This window comes from Agelaius phoeniceus, chromosome 10 (assembly GCF_051311805.1).
Source record: "Agelaius phoeniceus isolate bAgePho1 chromosome 10, bAgePho1.hap1, whole genome shotgun sequence".
NCBI lineage: Eukaryota > Metazoa > Chordata > Aves > Passeriformes > Icteridae > Agelaius > Agelaius phoeniceus.
In genome coordinates this window covers 14,775,307-14,799,022 of record NC_135274.1, presented here as the reverse complement: position 1 = coordinate 14,799,022, position 23,716 = coordinate 14,775,307, and the positions used below count along the sequence as shown (strand labels likewise).

The 23,716-nt window shown below is 36.4% G+C and overlaps 1 protein-coding gene across 22 annotated transcripts in view; it reads left to right on the top strand.

The window, feature by feature from the left end:
• The window catches only part of DLG1 (discs large MAGUK scaffold protein 1), a 141,521-nt gene that overhangs the window by 81,601 nt on the left and 36,204 nt on the right, over window positions 1-23,716 (top strand). For 13 of the 22 annotated variants that reach the window (XM_077183956.1, XM_077183955.1, XM_077183953.1 and 10 more), the window contains 9 exons: window positions 4,682-4,774; window positions 8,119-8,172; window positions 10,600-10,650; window positions 11,624-11,748; window positions 12,861-13,030; window positions 13,548-13,684; window positions 15,123-15,267; window positions 21,053-21,179; window positions 22,963-23,119. In XM_077183956.1, the coding sequence (XP_077040071.1) occupies window positions 4,682-4,774; window positions 8,119-8,172; window positions 10,600-10,650; window positions 11,624-11,748; window positions 12,861-13,030; window positions 13,548-13,684; window positions 15,123-15,267; window positions 21,053-21,179; window positions 22,963-23,119 (1,059 nt within the window). The remainder of the gene's footprint in view (window positions 1-4,681; window positions 4,775-8,118; window positions 8,173-10,599; window positions 10,651-11,623; window positions 11,749-12,860; window positions 13,031-13,547; window positions 13,685-15,122; window positions 15,268-21,052; window positions 21,180-22,962; window positions 23,120-23,716) is intronic. The other 9 variants (XM_077183965.1, XM_077183964.1, XM_077183962.1 and 6 more) reach the window with 1 other exon arrangement.

Below are 23,716 nucleotides of genomic sequence, written 5' to 3'. Positions count from 1 at the left end.
GAAAGCACACTGTAGATATGTGAATTCCTTTGCCTCATCTTTTGCATTGTCTTCACCTTTTCTTTTTGGAGGAGAATAGAGGAAGCCAGACAGCTGAATTTCCAAGAATGTGGTATTCACCATCTCTTCCCCTTGCCCTCAATTTTCTTAGCACTCTTAAAAGTTAATTTATTTTTGTTTTAGTCAGCACACTACTTGGTCTATGTGTTTTCAACAAAGTTGATGTCTCCAGGAATAAAATGTTCCTTTTGAATCTGGAACATCACATATTTTGGGCTTTATTATGTATGCATGACAAAAAGCCTTATACCCCAAGCCCCTCTTCTGCTTCTTTTCTACATTTTAATGTAATAGACATTAGTATTGTCTATTAGTAGTTAGGCAATGTCATGCTGGGTACTGATATGGAAGTAAAATGGATGGCATAAATGTATCCTGCTAAACCTCAAGCAGTCTTGAACGTCTCTGGAAAATAAATGTTTGTGGTCTCCAAAATCTGCCATTTAGCAGCTGTTGCCAAAGAGGATTCTGATACAGGGCCTTCAACAGAGGACAGCTCCATCCCAGTAACTGCTGCAGGCTGAAGAGTGTGCCTCAGAGATGCTCAGTATTAATGCAGCTGTGGACATTTCTCAAAGGAGAAGTTATGATGTGCTGGTTTTGAGCTATTTACCTTCATGCACATCCACAACATGCTTATCTTCATCTCTGCCTTTGCCCTTCAGTATCAAACCCCACAGGCTCCTGGGCTTTCTGGAACAGAACAACCTGGGTGCACCTGCCCACATGTGTTAGGGGGACCCAGTCCTCCAGCTCCTGAATGCTTCACAGGCCAAAGACATCCCTGCTGTGTGCCTGCACAAGTCTGAGAATGTTGGCATGGCCAGCACATTTCTGGTTTCCTGTCACTGGCCAGAGACATTTCTGTCTTTGCGTTATGAATATTGCAGTAATGAAACGTTCGGCAGCTCTTGATTACATCCCTTCTGGATAGAAGATGAGACATGGCAGCTCTTGGTGATTAGAGGAGCATCTGTCAGTACCTATTTATCTCCTAATATTCATGCTATAAATAACTGGAAATGTTTGTACTTAGGTCTGTATGTCTCTTCCTTTTCTCTGCATGTAAAAATTCTGCTGACTCATAATTTAAATATTCACATTTGCTGTAGGAAGGTGTAATGTGAGATGGAGAATAACCATGTTTTAGTGCTGTGAACTGATGAAACCTCTCCATGTTAGCTAAATACAGTACAGCTAACCTAATCAAGTTGTTTCCTATGGGCTGGTGTCCTTCATTCCCATCATACCCAGGACCAGAAATTCAGATCCACAGAATATTCCTGGAGAAGACCCACTGGGCAAGAGGCAGGTGCTGCACACTGTGCCAATGCTGGTTGTGGGTACCTGCTGAGAACTCTGATTTGAGCCCACTTCTTTCCTCTGTCAGGCTGGGAATATAGGTGTATTTAGCTGTCAATTTTCATATAGATGCTGGGAAATCACTTTTGACCCTTCCCTTTTTCTAGAATTTAAAATAGGCTGGTAAAGTTTAATATTCAACAATGTGATTAAATCAAGCTGTTTCCTCCTTTTGTATTTTTTGGGGGGAATGGGGGAAGGATTAATTTTGGAGCGTTTTTTGTTTTGAATATTGGAATAAAAATGTAATGTAGAGGTCATACATCCTTAGCATTAAAAATTGAATGAATAATAAAACCCTCATTTAAATATACATTTAAGTGTTCATTTAAATATCTTAAATTAAAAAAAATATTTTAAACAGTGTGTGCCTGAAAATTGTGGTTTCGTGGTACTGCTGCATTTCAAGGAAATACAACTCTTGAAGTTGTTAACACAAAGTAGTTCTTGTTATTATTATGGTATTAAAAATTTATTTTCTTTGATATTTTAATGTTGAAATCTTGTACAATGTATCTGCCCACTCACAATTCATGTATTTTCCATCATAAACTGCTTGTAAATTCATTAATTTTCCGCCCCAAGAAGCATTCAGAACAGCAGAGAGATTAAAAAATTTCTGGATGTAAGCCTTGGAAAAGTTTTGAGGTGGTTAAATGGAGAAAAATTAAGGGGTTGTAGGAGGTTTTGGGAGAAATAACCTTTGGAGCTTCTTTATAATAGTCAGATGACTTTTGCCTTCTATTCAATAATTTGTGCATTGCATTGATTATTTGTGCCCAGCAAATTGACTGTTGTGTGGTGGTTCAATGGTGCTCTTTAAATAGAGTGAGAGAGCACACAACATGCAGACCTAGCTAATGCAGAGCATGTAGGGCTTCTTCCTATGACCATAATCTAGAAAACATATTTTTAACTTCCTCAGGAAAAAATATTTTCCTTTATTTTCCCTCCATAGTTTGGCTGGGTGTTTTTGGTTGGCTGTTTGGCGGTTCGGTTTTTTTTCCATTTGGGTTGGTTTTTTGGGGGTTTTTTGGTTGGTTTTTTTTTCTTTTCAAAAAGGACTCTCAGTGTTGTGACTTTGATGAGTGCTCATGGTGGTGAGATGGGAACGCTCAAGCACTCTGATGCAATGAGGAGCCCAAGACTGGAAATACACGAAGCTGCTCCTCTGCAGCCAAGGCAGCTGCAGCTGCGGCACCCGCCGCGGGCACCTTTCAGCTCCTGCACGCTGCCAGCAGCTGCCAAACACCGAGGGAAATTCACAAACCTACGGGACAGTGTGAAAAAGAGCCCTACAAAAAGCACAGCAAAAGTAAAAGCTGCTAGTGGTTGGGTGTCTGATGGCTCCTGCTCGAATTGCTCTTTAGGAAAGGTAGGTGCTGCCCTGTGTGTTTGGAGATGAGCATTTTTGTGCAAACTGTAGGAAGTATGTTGCATTCTTTTCTTTCTGTAGTTTTATCCCTTCTAATGACTTTCTTACCAACTTTTCTTTTGTCTTTTATTGCTAGAAATCAAAGTAGCAATTATTGAAATCAGATTGGCAACGGAATACTTGTTCTCTTGTTTTCCAGTGAATGTTACTGTACTTTATACAATATGGGGGTTTACAGTAATTTCTTGAAAGTTTCGTTTTGCTTGATTTTTGCTCTCCAAAGTGTATCTTTTTGTTGTTTCCTTAGAACAGAATTTGCTGAATTTTACAGAATTTGCTGGCTTAGTTGGTCTCCTTGAGGATGTGTATGGTGCTCTGATTTACCTACATATTAGTTGGTATTTCCTCACTGAAGGACTTACTGTGTGTGGGTTAAACACAAAAATCCACTTACTTTGGAACAAGGCAGACTTAAAGGGGTGTCTCATGTTTTGCATGGGTAGGGCCAAATTGGTGCTTGAGCTGTTTACTTTGATCTGTCATCTAAAGCCTGTGTTGTTCTTTCAGGAGCCACAGGTTAATTGCACTGAGCAGTTCCTGCATCCTTTGCAAAAGGCATATTAATATTTTTCCAGACCAATTTAGATTCTCCCCTACCTTCCTCTTTTTAAGCACTTGAAATATTGTGCTTTAGTCTGTAGATGTAAGAATGCTTTATGACATTAGGATTAACTCTCAAGATACCAAACATATTTTGTTCTTGCATCTTTCAGTAATTGCAATGTTTTTCACCAGCTTTCATTTTGGGAGGATTGACTTTGAGCTGAAAAAACCCTGTAGAAATACCATATGTACATTTAATATGTGTTGGTGTTCTTGGACTCTTAATGCAAATAGCATTATTTCCTATTACTCTTTAATTTGGTGGCTGCTGTTGATGTATGGTGCTTTGTATTTTAAGCTATCTCAAACTTTTAAAATGTTTAATACTCATGTTCTGGCGGTTTTGTTCACTTGTGGGATTTAGTATTTTCTTTTGTCATTATGCTTCATTATTTTTAACGATCACAAGAATGTCTTGGAACATCTAAACAGCTTTGATCTGCTGTTCAGCTTGTAATGTTGATAGTTGCCAGCAGTTTGTGTTGCTGACAGCTTGTTGACAAGCAGTATGTGAACATCTCAAAGACATTTGAGTCAATGTTTTGCTCAAAATGCTGTTTGGAATCTTATTCCTTTGCAGCTTAAGTGTCACTAGGTTTCCTGGTTATTATTTTAATGAAGATTCTTTAGACCAAAATTGTCCTAGTCTGCAGATGTTTGGTAAACCTGTGTGAAGATCTGTGAGAGATAAATCGAAGCTGTTTTAGCACCTTCCACCCATTTGACTGAAAGGTTTTCTTTGATTTTTGCTAAGTTTAGAAACCATAAAGTACTTCTGATTTTTCCTCTTTATCAAAGAGGAATATTAGCTTTGTTGAGTGCTATTAACTTCAGCCCATTTCACTGCTTTTGCACTGTGTTGTATATTGGTGAAGGGATTCTGTTGTGAAACCAGCCCACAAAAAGCCTGAGTCTGTTCATTGAGCTGAGCAGGTTTTTTGTTGGAGCCCAAAGTCTCAGTGCTGCAGGGGGAGTCCCTTGGGGTGTGGTACAACCACCTGGGCATGTCCAGCTATTTTGGGCTCCTCACCATCAGTGCAGTGCTGGGAATGTGCTGCCATGAGCACTGTGGCTCATGGGGACTGTTCTGCATTGCAGTTAGGCCCCAAATCCATGGATGTGCTTGTTCATAGTCGTTTATGGTGTTACATTTCAGTCTTGTTTGTTTGAAACTGTTTTTCTAGTTTTCCTTATTTTTGACATTTTGTTGGTGATTTTTAGCCCACAGAAGCTGTTCCTTCCTCTTCTCCCATTGTCCCTGTGATCCCTGTCCCACCAGTCCCTGCTGAGACCATCCCATCCACCATACCACAGGTTTTTATGCTGTTTTGTTTTGTTTTATTAAACTTGTTCAACTTTTATTTCTTTAATTTGTTTTGTTGCTTTGCTGAAATACGCCTTTTGCTACTCCGCACTCAGTTTTGAGGTGAAGTGTTAAATAACTAGAATTTCGCCCTAACTTTTGTTCATTTTATGACAGCTTTTAGTACATTAAAATATTCATATTTTCATATAGAAGTGACTAGTAAGTTGTGAATAAAACTAAAGAAAAAATAACCAGAAGAATGGAAAAAACCAATAGGATATTTTGTGTTCACATAGTAACTTCAGAGCCATTGCATCCGTACTAAAGCGTTATTGCTTAATTTATTTCTAAAGAAAATGTTTTCTCATCTCCTATAAATACTTCATACATGTCTTTCTTTGGTTGCACTTGCATGGTGTTTCTCATGTTCTCCACCCATTTATTGGTATTACTGTTTTGGGGGACATTTAGAATACAAAAGAGATTTTTTTACCTCGCCATTCCTAACATATTTGACTCGTAAAATGTTTCCCTTCTGAGCCTTCATCCTTTACGTCCCATAGTGTCCAAACACCCCCCAAAACAGAAACCAAAACCTGTCAAGGTGAGTGAAGGCAGTAACATAACCTAATGTTAGTATTTCCATGTAATTTGGAATATGAGACCACAGCATGGCAAGCTATGCAACAACCCAAGATAGCCAGCAGTTCCATTGCTGCAAACAGATTGTCATCCTGCTCTTTTTTTTGTAACTTTCAGTGCAGAAATCTGAAATGATGAGTCCACACCTTCTGAAAAGATGGATTAATTTTTGGAATCGTTTGATGACAGATATTTATTAACTTTAAAAGGAAGTTAAGCTATCCAGAATATTACTGGAAAATTTTTGTAGTATGGACATCAGTATTTTTTTTTCTTAATTTTTACTTTTAGGCTATTTGACTAACCTTGCAACAGGTGGTAATCTTTGTCTTTGCTGAATTTTTATTTTTTGCATAATCCATAATTAGCAAAACTTTTTTGTAGTTCCCTGTTTTATAGGACAATTTCCAGTAGATGTGTGTTTTTTTGATCTCTCACCTGTACTTCTTCCACCACGAAGACCAGAAATTTGATTAGTTTTAGAAATACTCCCTTCTAATAGAGGGGTTTTGCCCACATCAAGATTTGAGGTGCACAGGCCAGTGCAACCATGTCCAGATAGTACCTTTGGAAAGCCTGGCATAGCTGTTTTCATTCATCATTGAACAAGATGGTAAATTACTGCTGCTTGATGGAGAGTTTGGATAAATATAGGAGTGTTAGGAACAATGATTTAGCTTACAGAAGGGGTTTTACATTGGTTAGCTGATTTGTATCTCAAACATACTGTTTACCAAAGCTCACCTACTAACAGCAACTTTGCCTTTAGTTGTCCTTTTTTTTAACATGAAAATAAGAACACTTGTTTGCCTCAAAAATAAAATTAATGGAGAACCAGCTTTCACTGGTGCTGTGTATGTTGAATATAATTGGATAATACAGAATCCTAGTATTAAATAAAAATACATTCCAAAATGGGGTGAAAGAACATGACTGAGCAATTAAACCTTGCTTTCTTCTGAGCAAAACAATAAAAACATATGTTTTTATTAAAACATATGGTTATATTTATTGTAACCTTAAAAATAAATTATGGTGATGAATAATAGGTTGGGATTTTTAGTACAGGATCTTAATTTTAATTTACTCTTATTTTGATAGAACCTGCACTTGAATAAGAAGCAGAAAAGGAAATTTAACTTAGTGGCAAAAAATGGTTGTGAAGGATAGTGTTGTTTTGACAGAGATTTTTATTGTGACATTAATAACTAGTGCTTAATGTCTTTACTGCATGAAATGTGCCAGTGCCTCTATTGAGAGAACTGCTGGGTGAGAAAGGCTTTTGATTGCATATTGACAGTCATATGTGTCATCCTTTTTGTTTCCTCTTACTTTTAATTGTCTGCTCTGTTAACATGTGTAGGTCCCACCTGATTTTAGTACTTATTAAGTCACACAGGCTTAATTTCTGACACTTGATAGCAGATTGATGGCTTCTGTCTAATGATGGGAGATTATTCATCTCAGCCTTTTGAAAGGCACTTCTGAGTCATCACTTCCTAGGTTTAGGAGCCTTTAAAAATCATAAATTCTTCAGAAGTATGTTGCTGTCATGGTAATGAAACAAAAATGCAGAATATGAATAGGTTAATGCAATTGTCATGTTTTTGCAGTTCATAACTTTACCTTTGCATGAGTTTAATACTGGCTTCTTTTGCAGCCTATTAAACTATCCCTAAATTTATTTACACACACACACACACCCCTAGGAGATTAAAAAAAAGGAATGCCATAATTTTAAAGATAATGTATTTTTATACATATTAAACCCCCCCTCAGATTAATTAAAGCAATAAGGAGATTAACTTTGTTTAGTGCCACTAAATTTAATAATTAACAGTATTTGGGGTCTGTTATATATCTGGACACTGTTTGTTTGTTTGGCTTACGTTCCTAGAGCAGGCTAGATGCTCTAGGAACATTTTAAAGGCAGATAGTTGATGGATAATTGGGAAATCTGTTTATTTGGAAACATTTCAACAAAATGCCATCAGTTCCTATGGATTTTCTTTTAGTTGAAACCACATTTTTCACAGAAAAATTCTCAGTGTATGAGACTAAAAGTGTAAACTTACTCTACTGGTTCCTGGCTTGTAAAAATGCTAATATTATTTCAGCTTTCTGTGGCAATAATCTCTGACTGCTTATGCTTGTAAATCCTTAACAATTTTCTGATGGAAGCCCATGCTGCTGTGGGGTAAATGAATGTCTGCTGTGGGTTTGCTTTTGCAAGTCAGTTCTGCAGGTCCTTTCTTGCTTAAGTTGCATTTCTGCAGGTTTCCATTTTGCAGTTTTTGAAGGTGGTGGTTCACTGCTCCTGATGGGAAGAAAGGGAAATTGAATCCACTGAAAATTGGTTTTGAGATACTGAGTGGTAAAACAACCTCTGCATATCATACCACAAGTACTGGGGCAACTGGCATCATGTCAAATGGTAGCATGACTCAGGTTTTCTTTTGAAAAACAAGGTAATAAATGTCAGAATTTAGATATTAAATATGATCTCAGACTTCTCTAATGGTGTAGGTTTATGTCAGGGAAGCAATTTGTCCAGGATAGTAACAAGTGTTTTAGAAGGTCAGTTTTGAGATTCTCAAGGTCAGGCTGCCTTTTAACAGAACTTTGAGAAAGCCAGCTAGTTAAATGCTGTAAAATTATCAGTAATAGTACATTTTCTTATGCTTTGTATTTTTTTTTTTCATTTTTAAAGGCAAATCCCCCTCCAGTGCTGGTGAATACAGATTCTTTGGAGACTTCAACATATGTAAGTCTACACTTGCTTTCACTTATAACTTTAAATCATGTTTTATGAATGTATTTGGGTACACCTGTTGTTGCTGTTTAAGAAGACCTATTTTATCTCTCTGAATGGTGCTTGATTTTGTCAGCTCTCATGATGGTCACTTAAACTCCTTAAATAGCTGTTTCATGAAAAAAAAAAGTTGCAAATTTCAGGTGGGAATTTTTCTGTGTACCAGTGTATGGCAGTGCAAAACACAACTGAGATCCCAGAGGTTCAGTGTTCAGAGAACAATCTGTTTCTTCAACTGTGCAGGCACATACTTTAATATTTAATGTGCCATTTCTGTTGCACTTCTCACAAAAACATTTCTTCATGCAGTGGCTATACTTAAGGGTTTAGTGCTATAAATGTTCATGAAAATGAGTTGGTTCTGTTTGAAATGTTAAGGTAATAAGTGTAGTTATGTGGAGGCTGAGCTGTTCATTTGTCAGGCATAATTACAACATTTACTTATAAAGTCTTCTATCTAGGGGAATAAAGCTTAGCTTAATAGGTGTGAGATCCCTTGAAAACTTGGAAAAGATAGACTGGGTCAGTGATTTTCATCATGTGATATATTCTTGCTTCTGTCTCTGCTAATGTTTGGTTTGTTAAATGAATAAATTCAAAGGTAATTTTTCAAAAAAAGAGAGAGTATAGAACTAAGCCAAAGGAGAAGATAAAGTGATGGAGGTCTTTGCTCCTGTTTATGTAGAAGATATTTTAAATTGGATTAATGACCTTTGTACATGGAAATAAGAGACTGCTTAAATATATTAGGATCAGCTTTGTTTTGTGTAATGGCAGTGAATAGGGAAATGATTAATCATCCTTGTTATTTATTTAATAAAAAAGAAAAGAAAAGAGCACTGCACACTGATCAATCGTCATGAACCTTTTGCAGGTACTGTAATGCTGGCTGACTGCTTCAGTTAGCACATGTTGTCATTCCTGTAGATAATAGCTCAAGGACTAAGCTACCATCAAAACTTCTTGATCACAGTGGCTTCTTTTGTGTTGGTGTAGCAATAGATCCAGTTTCATGGATTCAGAAGGTCAGGACCTCATCCCTTTTTAATAGAGAAATATCATGTGTTAAAACCACTGTGTCTTTTCCACTGAACAAACTGCTAAGGACATAATCATTTTTGAGGTACTTTGCAAAGATAAATCTGTTATGTGTGGAATGGATATGGCTTCTATTGTCAGGGGAGATATAATTAGGGAGTGAGGGATAAAAGAGCTTGATATTAGACAGCCTGTAGAAGTCATGGCATTGCCAGCTTTTGGAGCATTTAAATATGTTAAATAAACATAGGAGGAAGGAAGTAGCTTCATCTTAATTTTATTTGGGGTGAATTAAATTCCTTTTTTAAAGTCTCTGCTAGGAAATGGTCAGATTTTAAAAAGCTTTCTTCTATATATGTTTTTTATCTTTAGTGTGTTAAGACTACAGAAGTCTTTCCAGATATTCTGTATCTTAAGGGTAGACAAGGTCCTTTGTAAAGTAGTAGTATAAACGCTATATTTTACCTTGTTAAATATTTCATCTGAAAAGGCTAGGATTAGGGAGTTGTCTGTAACTGCTCTAGGTAACTATGGAGGAAAGAATTTGAGTTCCAAGGTATCTTGGAAAAAAACTTACTCTTGAATATATAAATATGATTGAGAATTTGTTATTTAATTGATTTTGGTTAGTTTTGATTTTTTTTTTGCTTCTGGTATTTGATTCTTTCCTTATTCTGTAGGTAGCAAAGAATGTGGGTATCCTTTCTAAATGGAGGATGAAAAGGCTTCTTTCTAGGATTTCAGTTTTTCATCAAGCTTTATAAAGTATTCTTCTAAAGTCTTTTACTCTTTTTTGTCCCTATTTTAAATTGCTGAACTTTAATCTGTATGTGACATGATAAATAGTAGTACAAACAGTTGTTAAATATTACTTTAGAAGGGTCTTGCCTATTTCTCATGAGGTTATATAAAGCATCAATCTTTGATTTTTCTCTGCTCGGTGTGGAACAATAAGAAGAAAATGCTGCTCTGTTCTTCCTTACAATTCTTCTCTATCCCACATTCTCTAGCTTTATTCTCAGTTTCAAGTTGCTGTATAGCCTGAGGAACATCTGAGGATCTCCAGAGCATTTTTCCTTTCTGGCAATCAGAAGCAGAGGGCCTGTGTCCTACAGTAGTTGTGTGGAGCAGTCTGCTCTCTGAACAGGCACCTTTTAAACTCATACAAAAAGATTGTCTGATTCATAAACACAGAGTGGTGGCAAAATCACATGTCCCCTCTGAGCCCAGTGATCACTGTGAATCAGCTGAGATTTGATGGGAGTGAACTTCCAACCAAGCAAAATGGGTTGTGTAAAGTGTAGGATTCTCTGTAAGTCTCATTTTTCTCTTTTTTAATAGGTCAATGGCACCGATGCAGATTACGAGTATGAAGAAATTACTCTTGAAAGGGTAACATGCTAAATGTCCTCTGTACTCTGTTTGAAATGGAATTTATGATACTTTAATATGAAAAATGGCAATCCAAACTAATTCTTACTCTTTATTTTTTTATTTTAGGTAGATTATTTAACCTAATTAAAAAAAAAAAGTACATTCAGTTGCTAAGCAGGAATTGAAAGTTTTATTAATATCCTTGACAATTGAGAGTAAAATGGGGGAGTGATCTCTTCTAAGAGGTCCTGCATTTCATGTTGCTACCTAGACTTGTAGAGACTAACAACAGAGATTCTGATTTAATCTCCTGTATTGCTATTTTTCTCATAGGCTTTTACTTATATACTATTAAGTTTTATATTGAGATTACAAGTGACATCTTGTCACGTGCATTTCTTTGTTAGGTTTTCTACGTTGAGATCTAGCTCAGTTCACTTGAGATGCACTGTTAACAAAAAGACAGAAAAGGCAGAAAGAAATTATTTTATACCTGTGCAGTTCTGGTGGTTACTGAGAGGGTGAAGAGGTCTTGCAGTTGATGGTAAGGGCAAGTAATCCTTGAAGAGAAAAATGTCAGTCTGAATCTCTGCATCTGTGGGACTATACTAGAGGTGGGGCACAGCTATTTAAAGGCGTTTCTCTGGAAAGATGTGTCACTAATAATTTAATGAGGAGCAAATATTTGTATGAAATATCTAGCACTTTAGAGATAGAAGATTTTGTGTAATTTATCAAGTTCAGTGAGAAAGCTGTGGGGCTGGAACTGTCACTTACAGTTATACAGTGACTTATGTTCTCCTTACATGTATGTAAGTAAGTTGTAATTATACTTATTTTCATATAAATAAATTATATATGTAGCATACTGCTTATATTTAAAGCAAATTTTTTTGTTTTCAGTGAAAATGATGTCGATTTGGTTCTGTAGTGTATCAAATACACCAGAATGCCTTTTTCCCAATAAATTTTTTTCTTTCTCTATCTTTAGGGAAATTCAGGACTTGGCTTTAGTATTGCAGGTGGTACAGACAACCCACATATTGGGGATGATGCAAGTATTTTCATTACAAAAATTATAGCCGGGGGTGCAGCTGCACAGGATGGAAGATTACGGTAGGATGGATTTCTGGCTTGGGTTGTTACAGTAAAATACAGTAACTAAGTGCTGTTATTGTATTTTAAAAAGTGAATAGAAAATTTTCTGTTACTTTTAATGGTTTTATCCTCCTGCAGTAAATGTTAAATGGGTTTTCCTTACGGAAGTGTTTTGTAAATAATGAAGAATATTTGAGTGGATCAATATGAGTCTCCCAAACTAATAATATCTGCAGTTTTGGAAAATTAAGTGAAATTTTTCTATTCTGTGGTATAAATTTATTATGCCATATGTTTCATAATCCTTAATTCAAGAAAAAGCTTAGACAGGTAACATGGGTAACTCTTGGTTATCCATATGTGGATTTTCTGATCCACAAGGTAGTTGAGTTTATTAACAGCCTTTTTTTATGCTTGGTAATTATTCAGTGTCTTAATTTTTCAAAGAAAGCCATCCACATTGATTTAAGGACTACTTGTTTTCCTCTTGTGTTGCCAAGAACTCGGCCCATCGTGTCATGTGCAAATACCTGTTGTATTATGGGTTTTAGTCCTAATGAGCTTAGTTCATGGCTTCATTTTAGCTTGTTGGCCATTGTCAGAGGTACATCTGGCAGGACACGGTGACAGGTGGGCCTGGCATTGCACTTAGTGTAATGAGGGCTCACTGTTACTGCAGCAACATGTTAAATGGACTGGAAGGCCAGCACTTAAACTGCTTGTGAAAAGCAAGATTGACTTGCTCATATCATGGCTTAAAACTAGTGTATTTGCATTGTGTGCCTTCCAGGTTTTGGTTTTTTACATTCTGATTTATAGCTGTAAATAAAAGGTAATTTTTGCAGACATCTGTTAAAAACACTGTCAAAATGAGATACATATAATAAGGTGCCCTCTTCAGCCATGAATTAAATATTCCTCTTAAATATTTTCCAGTGATCCTTGATTTATTTTTAAGCACTAATAATTAATTTTAGAGCATTGTCTTGAATGAGAAGAACTTTGGAGATAAATCTCTGTATTTTAATGTGTTAACATGCATGTTAGTGTATCATAGATAAAATATTGGGCTCCTGATGTGTGCACTCTGCTGTAACACAACAGCTGAGCATGACTGTTGGTGTCTCCAGGGTCAATGATTGTATCCTGCGAGTAAACGAGGTGGATGTTCGGGATGTGACACACAGCAAAGCCGTGGAGGCGCTGAAAGAAGCAGGGTCCATTGTACGATTGTATGTCAAAAGGAGAAAACCAGTCACAGAAAAAATAGTGGAAATCAAACTTGTGAAAGGCCCCAAAGGTATGTTGGAAATCTAAAGTTTCTGTTTCACAAGGATAGAATTGAAACTGTTCTTGTAGAATGCCAAGGTTTCTTTTAAATGATAAAAATGTTTCTGATTGTATCTAGTAATTTTTAAGTACATTGAAATTGGAGTAAAATACTTAATTGGCTTACCTAGTAAGGATGTTTGAGAGATTAAAAATAATTTAGGGAAATTAATTACTGGGCAATGTGGCTATAAATATATAGATACTATGGCATGGTGATGCTTATAGCTCTGCTGTGCCCATACTTCACAAAGCATGAAGTAAATGATCTAGCTTTTAGTTTTCAGAATTGTGTATGTGTTATGTCTCTTCTAGAGCTTTATTTTCTAGGAAACTATAGAGTTCACTTGAAAAGGCATCAGAATTACTTCAGCCAGACCCTGATTATATATATTTGTGTTATATAAGGAGTGTTATTATTTACCTAAGAATTTGAATCCAATGATTGCAAAAAAGGTTTCTTGAGTAATGCCTTTATCTTCAAACAGGTCTTGGTTTCAGTATTGCTGGTGGTGTAGGAAATCAGCATATACCTGGAGACAACAGCATTTATGTAACCAAAATCATTGAAGGTGGGGCGGCACATAAAGATGGCAAACTTCAGATTGGAGACAAACTTTTAGCTGTAAGTAAGAGCTGCATTTTTTTAATGGTCATTCACTTTTAGACTCAATAGGGGCATGATTCAATTTGTGGTTAAGCTGCCTGGAAATCAGTGATAAAATTAAATCTGCATCATTCAACACCATTCCATCAGGAAATCTGAAATCTATTCCTCAGCCCAATGTTCCATGCAAAACCTGTATAAATCAGCATGTTTATTTCTGATGCCTGCTATTATTTTTCTGGGATCTGAGTGACAGAATTGTAAACAAGCATACAATGGGATTGTTTCTCTTCTGAAAATAGAAGAATGGAATGGAACTCCTTGTACTGGTGGCTGGCCAGCCTTTAGCCAGCCTGTAGTGAAGCTGCTGCTTATATTGCATTTCAGTGTTTGTAATGCTTTTGAATGGCATTGTTATTTTTTTAAAAAACTTTAAATAGCTTCAAAGTTGAATTTTTCTATGCACAAAGGAAAAAAAAAAACCTTTCAACTTCCTGAAACTCAATCCACAAATTTTTTATCCAGATAGAAAAATGAGAGCCACAACCATACATTGCAGAATGTAACTTTCTATCTCTGTGTTTAAGTTGTACTACACTTACCAAATACTGCAAAATGACTTTTCAGTCTTCAAGAGTGGTAGGAATTAAAATCTATTAAAAATATATCAGCAAAAGACTTCTAGAAAACTTGTAGGAAACTTAGAGAATACAGATGCAGGGAATAGAGTTTTCCACCCACAATTAACAATTGAGAAAGCTTGGTTGTTCTTACACATTAAGTTAAATTATGAAAGTGTCTTTAGCCCCTTGGGTTTAGTGCAGAACAAGCTTTATTTGCTTTGTTGTCTGGAATTATCTGCAGAAGTTTCTTTCCTTTCACAATAAGGAATTTTTTTAATGGAAGTGCTAGTGTTTCACTCTAATAACTATAGTTTAAAATAGTTGCTGTTTGTAGTTGAACTAGTTCTTGTTACTTGGCATGTAAATCAGTTATTCTGGGACTTTCTCAAGTTCTGACCCCTGCTTTTTGACATCATGCCTGAATATATTGTCCTGTTATAAGATCTAGAACATAATTATGTCATGACAAGTTGATGTGGGGTTTATTCTTATTAGAAGAAACTTCTCTCTGTGTAATGCTTGCAGTAACACACTGTGTAAGTGTGCACACTTATTGCATTTTGAGTTTCCTATTTTCCCATTAGCTCCCCACTGTCATGTGTGCCTTCTTTAACATGTTGTGGTCAATACAGTTTATAATAATCTTTTGTATAAGTACCTGTCCTTCTCATGCTTAACAAGGCATCTCTTCTATAATTTCATGTAACCAGGTCTGTCTGTGGCACATGAATCCTAAGAAAGACTCTCAATGCCAGTGTTCCAACAGCCTTCAGTGAGTGTCCTATGAAAACAGTACATTTTTCTGGGTTAAGAATGTTTGTTTTTCTCTTCAGGTCAACAGTGTTTGCTTAGAAGAAGTTACTCATGAAGAAGCAGTGACTGCCTTAAAAAACACATCTGACTTTGTTTATCTGAAGGTTGCAAAACCCACCAGCATGTTCATGAATGACAGTTATGCCCCTCCTGACATCACAAACTGTAAGTTCATCTTATCTTTCTGATTTAATTAATTTTCCCTTTAAGGCATTAACATATTTCATTTTTAGTATTTCACCTGTTGCAAGCATAAAAAAATTATATGAGGCAAAAATCTGATATAAGTTGATTAACGAGGAAAATTATATACTATACAAACAACATCCTATAGCTTATATACTAAAAAGACAGCAGCAGCAGGGCTCCAGGTGTGTTTCTGTGGCTGTCATGGCCCAGTCCCAGACACTCAGTGTTACTCATCACTTGCTGATGAGTAAAAGGGGAGAGAACAAGTGTCTTATGCTCTTGGGGTGTGAAGAGTAGAAAGCAGTGCACTGTGAGGGAATTCAATGTCCTGTAAACTAAGAGGTTGGTGATGCTCTGATGTTTTTCCTGTTTTCCTGGTTTTGCTTGAACTTGCATATACTTGAATAAACTGAACAGGGAGGAGTTCTTGCTGTGGTGCCTTCCTGTGAATGTATTAAAAAATTCTATGTCAATAAGTTTACTTGAAATCTGACTTCAGTTTTGACATAATTATTGACAATTTGAATGGAAAACCAGTGAATGCTGTATTAAAAAGTAGTTACAAGAATTTCTTTTTGACATAAGGGTATTACTGACAAGAGTATTTTCAAAGTCAAATATACAAATCCAGAAAGTTCAGGGTTGAACTACAATGTAAAGAAATATTTGATATCAGTACACTTAAGAGGGTTATTACCTTTTAGTGGCTGGAGAAATGGAAGATAATGATATAACTGCATATTTCCAAGACTGAATAGGCTGACTTTTCTGGATGACCAGTTTTACTCATGTTGTCACATGAAATGGTTCTAGGGGAGACTTAATTTAGGTATTGCTTTGTTTCCTGCCATTAGATATGTGCAATTGATATGTAGCACTGATTTGTTTAGGTACTACTTCATATGAAAGAAAGGAACACTTTGGGACTGACAGATGTAATTGACAGCAGTATGTAAAGAACAAGAAGCTAAAGTGCAGCACAACAGAGACTGAAGTACCTTATAAGCCCATCATTTATTGGCAATAGCTACAGTATCTTAAAATGTATTTGTAAGGTTATTGAATTGCAATTTGGAGCTAATTAGGTTTTATCTCCACTGTGTTATTAGAGGTATGCTCTGGAAGGCTCCATTCTTTGACATATCTAATTTTCAGCCTCCACTGATTCTTCCCCAGTTCTGCTCATATATTTTATGATTAGAGACCAGCCATTTTCCCTTACTGTATCTAGTTTGTTCAATAACCTTTCCCACTGTTTCCTTGGAAAGTAGACTTCCTGTTCTCTCTCCATATAACTGGTTTTTTCATATATTTCATCTAGAATTCATATTTTTTGGAAAAGAGAAATCTGATTTTTACCTAATGTTCCTGGTAATGTTGCAGTAATGTAGTTACACTGCTGTGGATTGGGATGTGACAAACATTGAAGTATCTCATCTCTTACTACTGCACCTTGACTCAATCATTGGAATATTTATGTTAATCTTTTGTGGGGTCAAAGACAAAACCTGTAGAAAGTTTGAGGGGAGGAAGGCAGAGAAGGAGCTGACTTTTGGTAATTTGCCCAGTGCTGATAAATCTATGACAGTGGCAAAGGTGGCTGTTGGTTGTTGGACCTCTTGTCATGCAGAGATATTAATTTCTCTCAAATGGTGGATGAACTGGAGGCTCAGTTCATTGAAGGCAAGTGCATGATAACACAGATCCATAAGAGAGTGCCTTCTTCAAGAATACCTTCTCAGCATGTCCAATGGCTGGAGAGATCAGGGAGGTTCTGTCAAGGGTAATCCCACATGGCTGCCATGAGGATGTCCTCTGCCACCTTGCCATGAGTCCTTTATTTCTCAGTAAGTGTGACTTGGTGTCACATCCATTACCAGAGATAAATGGCCTGGTCACACATGTGGCTCCTTTTGTCCTATTGCCATCTTTCCTCCAGAGTTTCTCTCTGTTTGCTCTCCCTCTAAGGATGATTTGAGAGATGCTGGCATTCTCTGCAGCCCAGTATCCCATCCTTTGTGGGAAGTGTATTTCTTTCCTTTTACTGAGAAGAGAAAAGCCAGTCTCCTGACCCTGTCATGTGCCTCAAGCTCCAGCAGCTGCTTCTGGGAACCTTTCTCCTCCAACTCAAGTATTCTCAAGTATTCTGAAGAAAAGTCATGGAAGTTTTTCTCAGATTCCCAGCATCTTGTCTCTCTTTGTCTTTTAATGACCCTTGACAAGGTTTGTGGGCTGTCTGTACTTTTGAGTAGATTTTCTGAGTTTTATTTCATTTAGCTACAGTTCCCTTGAGTTCTCTATCTGAAGATACTGTGTTTTTCACTGTTTCTGGTAGACCAAAGAACATTCCTCTGCCAAGTGCTGGGTTCTTTGATGAAACTTCAGTCTGTTTCTTTTCCTTACAACAGGAAAGCCTTTTCTACTCAAAGGTCTATGAGCTTCTGTCTCTGTTGATCAAAGTGCTGTTGGCTGTTATTGCAGCTGGTGAGGAGACTGAACCTGCTGCTGGAATTTTGAACCCAAAGCAGACCCAGAGGTCTTGCTGAGGTGTTTAATGACTTAATTCCAGGAAATCAGTTTAGTCTTTTCCTCAGTCTTTCACTTACAAAACACAACTGTGTGTTTCTGAGCTAAATGCTATTTTTCTAATACAGGGCAGAACAAAAGCTTTTCCAGTACCTCTCAGTATTTGCACATTTACAGTGGAAATCTCAAAGGGAGACATCAGTCTCCTCAAAGGCTGATTCTGCTTTTGCAACCAGAAAGCCTCTGCTTTCTGCAAGAGACTGCTCAGTTAGATGGAACTCCTACCAAAAAATGGTGGCACCTGTATGTAGTATTTTATACTGCATTTAGCAGAGCAGTACAGGGCTCAAGAGCTTTAGACTGAGGATTCTGAAGTGCTTTTACCAGTTGGCAGAAATTAAAGAGGTATTTTCTAGGATCATCTGGATTGTGAGTCAGTCTTGAAACATTTACCAAGCTTCTTTCTTCACCTACTCATCTGCAGCTCTTTTGAGACATGTATTTGCAATCCTCCTTCCTATTTCTGTCCATGAGAATCCTTTTAGCCAGGTTCTTAGGAATTCAGTCCTACCACAAAGGAGAAGTAAGATGTGCACAGAGGCTGCCTGTGAACATGTCTACTACAAGTGGTGTTAAGGTAGAAACTCTATTATTTGTGAACTGCTCACTTACAGAACGCTTGGGAGGGCTTTTTGTTTGCTTATTTTATTTCTGGGGTGTTTTTTGTTTGTTTTGTTGGTTTTTGCTTGTTTTGGTGTTTTTTTAAATTCTCATTTTATCAGAAATCTCTAAAAGCACAGTGCACAGTACTTGGTACTGTGCAGAACATGCCATAGATTGTTCACTGTGCTAACTTCTGTGGACTAGGTAGTTAATTCAAAAGTACAAATTCAGAATTTGAAAGTGGCTAAATGGTTTTTTGAGAGAGAGGGCTGCTTCCAATACAGGCCTCCTTTGAAGACATTATCAGTGATGCTTTTTGACTCCTAATTAATGTCAAAGTATTTTTGTGCTTTTGTGTGTTGGTACAGTATTTCCACCCTGCATTGGGAAATAAAATATTGCAAGGGAGGGATGATAAGGCATCCATGTGTTCACTAGACATGGATGCCTTATCATTTCTTAAATGTCCTAAGTACAGGAAGAGAAGAATATGTAATAACAGTAAAAGACAATAAAGTTTTAATTTTATCGCCTATTTTAGAAATTATACTTGTGGTTGGTGTCCTCAGTTTACCGGAAATAGGAAAATAATAGGAAATCTTCCATTTTTTCGTCTATAACTGTCTTATATAAAGGTGGATTTGGAAATGGAATTTCTTCTTAAGAGTCTGACTTTTCCTGTCGAAGCAAGTTGATTTTATGCATGCAGTTTTCTGTTCATCCAAAAGACAGCTCCTTTATCTATTCCATCAGTTATAATATTTACCTGGAAATAGAAGTTTAGACCTCATTTAGGATCCAAAAAGTGATGGTTTGCCTTTTATTTCTGTCACGTTCTTCATGAAAATGCTTTGGCTATAATTTCCATCTGAAGCAGTTTCAGGAGAGGTGCAGACTTGGTTTAGTGCAGGAGCTCCACAGAGAGCAGCCTCTTTGTGCCTTTAGAGGTTTGCTTTCATAGCACTGAGAGCACCACTGAGAAAGGACCAGACTGTTCCAAGCAAGTAACACATGTAAAATTTTAGGAAGGATGCAGCCAGTGCTCTTGTGGAACTGTCCACAGGTCTGAAATAATAAACTGTTATATTGATCAATAGCTGACTTTTAGTCATAGGGTGAAAGGATAAAAAATTTAAAAAAATAAGGACATGTAATAGGTGATGTGTATGTTTCTGAACACAGTGCAGTTAAAAGCTGCAAGAACCTGAAAAACAGTCAAATGAGAAGTACTGTAAGCCAATGAATATAGAATTTGTATCTAATCTTTTCCTATAAAATATGCATCATTACGAATACCATTGGCTTGTTAAAAGCAATTTCAAATTCATTTTGTGGAATGAGATAATTTAGTGCAGGAACAGAATGTACAGAGCTGCTATACTTGCAACAGTTGTTCAGGTTTTTTAATCAACACCCATTTTCCTGTAGCTGGAAAAGAGCTCATGATGTCTCGCATTTAATTTCTTGTGCTTTAGCTGTAAAATTTTTTGAGAAAAAACGAAATAACTGTATTTGTGTGGTTTTGTTTTAAGCAAAACGTGTGCTTTTGAACTGCTGAAGCTGTTAATAGTGGATTTTAATGCTTGCTGAAATGTTGGCATTGCTGTCCTGATGCATCTGATGCCACGTGAAGAATTTACTGCACACAGGTTTACTAGGAATCTAGAACAATACAGGCACAATCTAGCCCAGGTTGGGTGGTTTGGAATATATGTATATAAATAGCAAATATATCATGTGTGTATATATATATCAAGACTACTCTTGATAAGTTTGTATATGATCCAAACTTGTAGAATGTCTTAAAAGGAAAAAACAAAAGGAGAATGTGCAGATTGCTTCATCAATCTGTGTCATGTATGTTCAGTTAAAGAGCTTTGGGTTTATATAAATCCTCAAAGGTCAGCTACCCCATCAGATACAGCAAGTAAGGGCAAAGAGTCTGACAGCTTTAATAATACTGAATCTGTGAAGAGTCCCCACCCTTCATGTTTAAGCCTCAAAGTTTGAAGCACGTACGCCAGGAAAAAGCCATTTCCAATTGTAGAACATTCTTTGTAATAGCAAACTGTGGGTATGACTGTGCCTTAATGAGCACTTAAAATGGATGTGCCTAACTTGGAAATATCATGCACCTTCTTAATTATTTATTGGAACAATTCTCCTGGTGTTGTAGAAGATTTTCCATCAATTGTAATCATTAAGATGCTAAATTTCTTCTGGTATGTGTGTTGTGGTTCAGTTAAAACTTTGCTTCAGTCAAGTTAAAAACAGCTTTAAAACAGATAAATCTCCAGACTGTTCCTATGGGCTTCAACTATCCACAGTAACTGTTTTTTAAAAAGTTTTATGTGAGACACAATGAAACTGAAAAAATTGCTTTCTGACTTAATGAGGAGACTGGAGAATGTATAGATTTAACACGCTATTTTAGAACTATGATATTATAATATATCATTTCAACTGCTATGGTTTGTTTTTAAAAGAGGTCACCTCTTTGTTTCATTTCCTCCAGCTCTTTTTTTGGTATTATCCTAATGTCTTTTCTTGTTTTCCTTCCCCCTCTGTGAAGCTTATTCTCAGCCAGTGGATAACCATATCAGCCCATCTGCCTACCTGGGACAGGCCCTGCCCCCAGCATCCCCAGGGAGATACTCACCCGTTCCCAAGGGAATGCTTGGAGATGATGAGATCACCAGGTAATGAACAACCAAAGCTAAGTGTCAGATTGACTAACCAGGGGAGCTCCCAAATGTGATAGTGGGCAAAATACTAGGGAATGCTATATTTTATTTCAAGAAATAGATGTTAGTTTTTTAACTCTTGTAAACATTGTTGTAAGGATAAAACTATGTATATTTATATGTGTATATATACACACACACACTCTTTATTTATTGGTCCAAGAATAGCATTAAAAGCAGCAAGCCCTAGAAATGCTGCATGCATTGACAGAGACTTTTAGGATGGTAATATGAGCAGACCAGAGATTTTCTTATTTTAAAGTAAGCAATGTGTGGGTCCTCCCTGCCCCCACAGACAAGGGTTTGTTTTGATGGATTCTAAATCCAGGAGGGCTGGAGAGCTCTTAATCCTTCCCCATTAAGAGACCTTTCATTCCTTCACTGATTCAGTAGATTGCATTAATCTTTTGTTCATCATTGATGATAAAGGGAAGCTCTTGTAATTTTGTTGCCCTTCTGTTCTGCAAGTATAGGGATGTTACACTGCACTTTCAGTATGCTGTTGCTGAATTCTGTGTCACACCATCATCTGATATGGCTAATGTCACTCAGATTCCGAGGCAGGGTCCACCCAGGATTGGAACCTAAGTGGCATAATAAGCTGGAGAATTGATTTTAGTGTAGTGGAAGGTAGGATATGTCTTTGTACTGATTTTTAACTTAGGGCTAGGTAGACATATAAGCCAAAATTATTCTGTCCTGTTGATATCATTATGGTTTTATTGCTTTCCTTTAAAATTAATGTAAAAGGCAGCTTTTAGATTTCTTCTAAAATGTAAGGCCTATTCAGAAAATGTTTAGATTTTCTTTAACTTACCTTCTCATATTACACTCTCCATCCCAAAAAGAGATTTATAAATTTTGTGTTTTCATTAAAGATACTGCATCTTTTTCTTTTCTCTTCTGTTTTTGTTAATGTATTGGTGTGATCCAGAGCAATATGTGTAGAGATTTTCGCAATGTAATTTATTTGTAATAGAATAGTACTCTTAAAAAAATGGATATAATAGTTAATGGAGGTGAAATTCAAGAAATTGACCTTAAGATGATTTAATAGTTAGTGCAAAAAATGAGTGACTTTTAAAGATTGGACTAGAGGATACTTTTTGTTTTGGAAAAGAAAGCAGCTTCTTACTTTATCCTTTAAATCAATAATTAATACCTCTAAATACCTAATGTCCGTTAATTGTTCTTTAGTGCTCTCTAGTGATTTTTGAAATGCAGTGCACAGTTTTTCTGCTTTATTAGAAATGTCTTTTTCTGAGACCATTTATACTTTGCTTATAATAAATTGAGTAGTGGATAATAGATTTTTGGAAGGAGTCTTTCTGCATTAGAATTTGACTGGCTTTATCAATATTTTTTCTTTCCTCCCCTCATCCAAGTTAGGAGAGGATCCTGTGAAAAAAAGTGCAACAACTTGGTTTAGTTTAACTTCTTCAATTGCAGTTGCTTTGCTAAATTTGAAAATTGTATCTGAAATGTCACAACCTATATTGATCTTCTTGAACAATATGGAAAATATTAAGTAATGACATTTAGTGCTGAATAGGATTGTAGCATAATAGGAATTTATTTATATATTTATTTATACATATGTACATACTTGCAGATTTGTTCAGTTCACCTAACAACAGGGAGGGGATTTTGTTTTGCATCTAGGAGCTTTTCTAATTGTTTATTTTACTTTTACTCATATCTAGTGACTAAGATTTCATATTTCTTTCTTTTCCTCCAGGGAGCCTAGAAAGGTTGTCCTACATCGAGGATCAACAGGTCTTGGTTTCAACATTGTTGGAGGAGAAGATGGAGAAGGAATTTTCATCTCTTTCATCCTTGCAGGAGGGCCAGCTGACCTGAGTGGAGAGCTTAGGAAAGGAGATCGTATCATTTCTGTAGGATTCTTTGTTTCTTTTATTTAAACAGCAATAAAAGTTTCCCCCTCTCTGCATATTAATACCAATTAATGATATGCAAAAAATGTTATTAACTGAGCTAAATTTGAGATAATGGAACAGGTGCCAATATACTTCCAAGCTACCTTTGAGGACTTTAGTCTGCCTCAGTTTCTCATCTATAACCTGATTAAAATAGCACTTCCCTCTTTGAGACATTCAATGAAGACATGAACTTATCTTGGTCTTGTACCTGAGGGCTGTGTCTCAATTGAAAGAATACAGGTTTCAGAAATAACCCTTCTAATGAGATGGAGACACTTGGCTGCAGTGTCTAAAACGGGGTCTTTGCTTCCTGGAGTAGCTGCTGAACCTCCTGTTAGTCTTAAAAAGTTCCATCTCATACCTCTCTAAGGGCTTCTTCTATACTACTATTGAAGGTCATAAATATTTTGTGTTTCTTTGTGAAATTACTTAATTTATAGAGAATCATTTATTTGAACAATTACATTGTATTTTGGGAGTTATTTAAGAGGAATGATGTCCTTTTTACAGCTGTTACTAAAACTGGTGTTAAAGCACATCTTTATTTTAGTT